Source organism: Micropterus dolomieu, linkage group LG10 (genome assembly GCF_021292245.1).
Source record: "Micropterus dolomieu isolate WLL.071019.BEF.003 ecotype Adirondacks linkage group LG10, ASM2129224v1, whole genome shotgun sequence".
NCBI classification, from domain to species: Eukaryota; Metazoa; Chordata; class Actinopteri; order Centrarchiformes; family Centrarchidae; genus Micropterus; species Micropterus dolomieu.
The window spans coordinates 17,987,570-17,994,096 of NC_060159.1; the positions used below are offsets into that span (position 1 = coordinate 17,987,570).

The window sequence follows — 6,527 nt, forward strand, 5'->3', positions numbered from 1 at the left end:
TATGCTTTAGTCAATCAAATGTCCTACGTGCATTTAAATATCCAGAAATTGCATCTTTAATGAAGTAAAAAAAAAAATAGAAGACATATTGAAGATTTAACAGAATTGATCAGTTTTGTGAGCCTGTGCTTTGAGCCAAGACTACCATTTTAAACCTTTTGCCTTTGTCCCTCCACACAAGAGGGTGGGGTGGACTTTGACCATTCAAAGCGCTGTCTGTGCCTCCCAATCCTCTGACAGAGCCCAGCTGAGGGTATAAAAGTCCCGAGCTGAAGCTGAGACATCAGTCTCGCCTGAGTACTCGCCGACTCCAAGGGAAAGAGCTTCAACGAACCCATCATGGGGGACTCAAAGCTCTGTCTTTTGCTGCTCCTCAGTACATCTGCCTTGGCTTGTGAGTACTTAGAAGGTTTTCTTTTAATTGTACGTATTTTAACTTGCTAATAGGGGTTCTTTGTTTGTTCTTGGGAGTTGTTTGACATAGTCCCTACAGATTTTTTTTTCAGTTTTGCACATGTGTTGTAAGTTTCTGAAAATAAATAAATAAATACATAAATAAAGTTACTAGTGACTGCTCTCAAAAGTTTTTCTATATCTATTTTACCAATTACTGCATATAAAAGTAATTCATTACTAGGGAAATGCTTTAATTTTGTTAGTGTTTTGGGTTGCTGTCGCACACTGTGGGATAAGACACTGTCAAATTAGATCCATCATTGTACCTATTATCAGACTGATTGATTCACGTATTCATCGTGCCGCCGTAGAGTAGGGTGATGTTAGATCATAACCTGGAAAATCCAGAGAATAGGCTGCGTGTGTCTGTTATGAAGACAAAAGTAATTTATAACAAGCTCATTTTAATTTCAGTAATTGTACTTGTGTTATTTAATTTGAAAAACTGCCAAAAGTAGTAGGATTACAGTAATGATGATCATCCACTGTTTTGCTGCAAATTATTTAATCAAATATTTCATAAATTGTATTGTATTCTTTTTCCAAAGTTATAAAAGTATTAGTAGTAAAATATCACATCTGATATTGCAAAAGTGGTTTAGTGTAGCTATGCTATATTTTATTTTATTTAACAGTCAATCTGATTGTTTTCTTTTGCATTAGAGTACAAAATCTGACTTTTTTTTTCTAAACAGTTGCCCAAGATGAAGATCAGCCCACCTGCCTGCGTAAGTTAACCAGACTACTTTGTTGATATCCAGTCTAGACATTTACAATACTTTTACAGGAGTAAATAGATCGCTTTTACATACAAAATCTCTTCTTAACATTGATTTTCTCTTCTAGTGGCCAAAAGGTACAAAACATTACACAAGTATGAATACCAATATGAAGCTGAATCTTTGAATGCCATCAATGGAGCCTCACAGCTCAAGAACGGACCCAAGGCCTCTTGCAAGGTCTGAGAAAGATCCTTCAAAATCATTTGTTTTTCTCTTTCCATCTTTTCAGATAGTTAGATAAAACATGTATCTTCTCTCACAGGTTGAAATTGAAGTACCACAGACTTGTAGTTTCATCGTCCGAACCACAGGCTGTAGCCTGAGTGAGGTGGTCGACATGGACGCAGATGGCAACCCTGTGTTCGGTCCTGCACCCAGCTATGATGCCTTTGCTACTGAAATGGAGAAGTATGTTAATTCATGAAAATCCCTGATGGGAAAGATTGTGTTCTTTTTCTTTTTTTGTCTTTCTTAGATTTTGCACTGAAAATTCAAATGACATACACTTTCTTTAAGATATCCTCTGAAGGTTGTGGTTGAGGGTGTGTACGATGTGAAACTGTACCCTGAGGATGGTGAGACAACAACCATTCTGAACATCAAGAGGGGTATCATCTCTGCCCTGGCCGTGCCTCTGCTGGAAGAAGACAAGAATAAGAACATGGTACATTGATTAACCAAGAAAGTTTAAAAAATCTGTATATTTTAGTACCATGCTGATATTTACAGTTTGAAAAAAATCTGCCTGTAGCACATATGATTTTTTCCCCATCCATTTCAGCCCACTATCCACGGCAAGTGCAAGACCTATTACACCGTCAATGCTAGAGAGGATATTGCAACTGACATCAGCCTCAACAGGGATCTGTCCAGATGTGACAAATTTGTCCCAATCAGAGATCACAACAGCCCACTGGCACTTATATCTGGCATGGTAAGATATCCAAACCTCAATGTCAGTGAGAACATGAACATGATTAAAAAAATAGCTACCTCATGACAGCTTTTACATTACCCACATTTGTGAGTAATTTTTGTAAATGAGGGGAAAAATAGAAAATAGATAACATAAGCTGAGCTTTAATAGCAACAAAGATAAAATAAGGCACCACCTAAAGAAACTCAATGTTTCTTCCAATCCAACAAAAAGTGTGAAACTTCACTACAAACTATATTTGAATGACAAGCGGTATCTGACAAGTGCAGGCTAACTTTTAACTAATTTCAATGAATCCACTACATTAACAATATTGCTGATTTTCTATTTTCAGCACTACCCTCTTGCCCAGCTGGTCAGAAGCTCACAGAGCTGCAACTACAAGTTCGACAATGAGAAGAAACACATGACCTCTGGGTCCTGCACTGAGAAACACATCCTCATTCCCTTCTCTCACAAGTGAGTCAAACCTTATACTAGAATCTGTGAAATGCTCTAAGTGCACATACTCATGTGCAAAAGCTCTACAGAACTTATAATGATGCATTTTCATCCTACAGTGGAGAATATGGAGTTACAAATGTTGGAAAGCAAGAAGTGACTCTGGTTCAGGTTTCTCCTCACAATGAAAGAGTCTTTGAACGCAGTAAGCCCTTTGTTTTCATTTTTAATTGATGGTTTCAAAATTGTCACTAAATGTAGTATTAACTCATCCCATTGATTTACTTGTGTTTCATAGGTGACATTGTCAAGGGTCTTCACATGGAGGCTGTCGAGGACAAGAATGCTGTCCAGGACAAAGATGCAGGTCTAAACCTCCTGAATGAACTGGCCACTCTGCCTGAGACTGAGGGTGAGAGGAGGGCCCACCTCTTCCACAAGCTCGTCACCATGGTCCGTGGAATGAAGGCTGAGACCCTGAGTCCCGCCATTCCTGAGGCTCTTGCAATGTCCCGTGTCCTGACCTACCAGGTTCTGGTCCAGTGCGGAACTCCTGAGTGCAGCAGCGCCATCATGCAGATCCTCAGGACCTTTGACAGCTCCTCCCTCGAAGTTGATGCCAGTGTTTTTGCTATGGGACTCATATCCAATCCTTCTGCCCTCCTGATCAATGACATGCTTGAGATGGCCAAATACAAACACAGCAAGCCCATCATGTATGCCCTGAGCAATGTTGTCAAAAGGTGAGTGAAGTCCACCACACTTTATTCTAAATATCTGAATCCCATTTCAGCAGAAGCTTTTCCTCTATTTGTGTAAAATAAGGCTTTGAATTCTAAATTTCCATTTAAAAAAAATCTTCAACAGGTATTACAAAGCTGAAGGAAAACTGATCCCAGAGATTCACTCTGTTGCTGAGTTCATGGCTGCCCAGTTGGGTGACTGTTCTGATGACAGTGACAAAACCTTCATGACGCTGAGAGTGGGTAACCGTTTGTATAGATCAACATTTAAATGACTGGCAACATCAATAAGCAGAATATTAATGTGTGCTTTGATTCTAGGTTATTGGAAACATGGCTTCAGCTGTGGGACCTGCTAGTCCTGCACTCAGAGCCGCTGTGATCCAGTGTGTGAACCAACCTGCAGCTTCCCAGGCTGTGCAGGAGGCTGCCATTCAAGTGTACAGGTTGACTCCCGTCCCAGACGAGGCAAGTCAAATTGTGTAATGAGTTTCACAGGTTATCTGAATTTCTACAATGTGCTCATTTTATTGATCTTGTTTGATCACAGGCCAGAGAGGTTCTCATGCAGGTGCTTTTGGACAATGCCAGTCCCATGCAAAAGCGTATTGCTGCATATCTGGTACTTATGAAGGACCCCCAGCCCACTGAACTGGCACAGCTGGCTAATGCCTTGCCCAATGAGCAGGACCAACAAGTCAAGAGTTTTGTGATCTCCCACATTACCAACATTTTGTCTTCAACTGACTCAGAGACCCAACAGTAAGTGAAAATCAGTTGCAGCTTTATATTTATATTTTTCAAATCTGTTGTTTCACTACATGGTTAGTAGGTGCGGCAATTTGATCACCATCAGGTGTTTAACTGTATTTTTACACTTTTTTGCATTTTTGCATTTTCTTCCTGCAGACTGAGACAGAAGATCCGTGATGCCCTGCAGGGTAATGAGATCGGGCCCATCATGGACCCAACCAAGTTTTCTCGCAACTACAAGATCGGATCTGTGGAGGGCAACATGATCTTTGAGGGTACCAGCTACCTGCCAAAGGAGGTCATGCTTGAAATGACACTGAAGGCATTTGGCTATGACATTGACATGATGGAGGTAAATATTTTGAGCTGTTAATCTAAACTGTGCTTTGAGACGATTTTTCATTAAGATAAGTTGTGACTGTGAAAACTTTGTTACCTTTACAGATTGGTATGGAGGGAAAAGGATTTGAGCCAACTGTTGATGCCCTGTTTGGAGAGAATGGCTTCTTCCCCGACACTGCCCTGAAGACAATTTACTTTGTGTCTGACAACATGCCACTCAGAGTCACTGAGATCCTGCAGAACATGCTGCCTGCTCTGAAGAAGGACAGAATGAAGAGACAGGTACTCAGACCACTCTCTTTGTACCCATTAATTTGACTAAAACCAACATAATGATCAATCCTTCCAAAAGGATAACATCTTTTACAGAGTGTGCATGTTGTTGTTATTCAGGCCTCCCAGAACCTGATGAGGGACATCGGACGCAACTTCAACAAACTTGTGAGGGAAATTAAGACAGAGTCTCCCGAGGCAATGGTTTACCTGAGACTTTTGGGAAATGAGTTGGGATATCTGAAGACCAATGAAATCACAGAGATGGCCTACTCTGCTGTCATGATGATTGACAGCATGTTCAAGATGTTCCCAACTGATGTAAGGAAGTTATTCGTATTTTTTTAGAAGAAAAGCTGACAATGAAACAATGCATTAATTTAGAAAGTCCTTGTTTATGATTTAAATGTCCTATGTGTATTTTTATTTGCCACAGCTAATGAAGGCACTGATGACCAAGGATGACAACACAATCTTTGCCCACTACATCTTCATGGACAATGAATTCTTCCTGCCTACTGTCACTGGTGTGCCTCTGAGGATTGCACTGTCTGGTACTTTCACCCCTGGCATCAAGGGTGGACTTAAGATTGCTCCTGACATGGTAATTATATTTAAAACTCTTTGAAAAAGTGTGTTTTACAACAAGCTAACTGTATGATTTTCTATTACACAGAAGTCACCTATGTGTATTTTGTTTTCACAGAGTGACGTCACCTTCATGCCCTCTGCTGGAATTGAGTTTGTAACTCAGGTTGGCTCCCACATCCCTGAATATGTCAACTCTGGATTAGAGATGCACACCAGCATTTTTCACGAGAGTGGGCTCAGTGCCAAGATCTCCGTGGGACGTGACAATCTAAAGCTGACCATCCCTGCTCCACCGAGTCCAACAAAGCTCATCAAAATGACGTATGTCCAAATACAACTTTCAGATATTATACAATTCTTTCCACTCTAATTGCAAGTGCAAGAGTTGTAATGCAATTGCTAACCCCGCAAACCTGAAATATAAAGGGGACAGTGTTGTTTCACTATTTCAGTTAAAGATACATGTGTTTGTAGCTTATGTTCAACATTTTCTTTGTGTACTCACGGCCTGCAACTTTTCTATATCAAAACTAAAACAGCCGTTGTTATATTTGAACTTTGCTACACTGAAAATTTAGAAACACCCTGGTGGCAGTGACTGGATTAGAGGTGAAGACCATTCCCCCTATGGTGATGGACAAGGTTGACTTTAGTGAGTGCACTCCCTTCTTTGCTGGAATGAAATACTGTACTGATCTGCAGTACATTGATGCTTTCTCTCAAGAGACGACCCCCTACTTCCCCTTCACTGGAGACAGCAAGTGAGCAAGACTCTTTGAATCACCATTTAAATTAAAATAAATTACCTATGAATATTGGCTAATTAATTTGAATTATCTAAATAGATTTGCTGTGGAGCTTCATCCCACTGGTGAAGTCACTGAGTACACAGCCACTGTTGCCTACGAGCTCCTCGGGGAGGGAGAAGAAGGCCGGCAGAAGGTTGACTCTGTGAAGGTCATTCTAAGGGCTGAAGGTAAGGTACAGAATTGAAAAATCTTTCTAATGTATTACCAGCTCGATTTAGGAAAACACTTAAGTGTGTAATATTATTCTGTTGGTTGGTCAACAATAGGTGCAGATCCCACTGAAGCCAGAGCAATCATGAAATATAACAGAAGGAAGAATGTCATCACAGCTGACATCCAGATCCCTGACTACGATGTGGAGGCTGGAGTCAGGCTGGGTGTTGTTGATGGAAACACTAAG

The 6,527-nt window shown here is 40.6% G+C and overlaps 1 protein-coding gene across 1 annotated transcript in view; it reads left to right on the plus strand.

The window, feature by feature from the left end:
* Positions 1-339: 339 nt before the first annotated feature.
* apobb.1 (apolipoprotein Bb, tandem duplicate 1) overlaps positions 340-6,527 on the plus strand; it is a 20,159-nt gene continuing 13,971 nt past the window's right edge. Inside the window, exons 1-19 of the mRNA XM_046060648.1 lie at positions 340-394; positions 1,152-1,184; positions 1,303-1,415; positions 1,501-1,646; positions 1,755-1,902; positions 2,020-2,172; positions 2,510-2,634; positions 2,736-2,821; positions 2,915-3,359; positions 3,484-3,598; positions 3,681-3,827; positions 3,910-4,121; positions 4,269-4,464; positions 4,557-4,736; positions 4,848-5,048; positions 5,164-5,331; positions 5,434-5,639; positions 5,897-6,079; positions 6,164-6,294. Coding sequence (XP_045916604.1) covers positions 340-394; positions 1,152-1,184; positions 1,303-1,415; positions 1,501-1,646; positions 1,755-1,902; positions 2,020-2,172; positions 2,510-2,634; positions 2,736-2,821; positions 2,915-3,359; positions 3,484-3,598; positions 3,681-3,827; positions 3,910-4,121; positions 4,269-4,464; positions 4,557-4,736; positions 4,848-5,048; positions 5,164-5,331; positions 5,434-5,639; positions 5,897-6,079; positions 6,164-6,294 — 3,043 coding nt within the window. The remainder of the gene's footprint in view (positions 395-1,151; positions 1,185-1,302; positions 1,416-1,500; positions 1,647-1,754; positions 1,903-2,019; positions 2,173-2,509; positions 2,635-2,735; positions 2,822-2,914; positions 3,360-3,483; positions 3,599-3,680; positions 3,828-3,909; positions 4,122-4,268; positions 4,465-4,556; positions 4,737-4,847; positions 5,049-5,163; positions 5,332-5,433; positions 5,640-5,896; positions 6,080-6,163; positions 6,295-6,527) is intronic.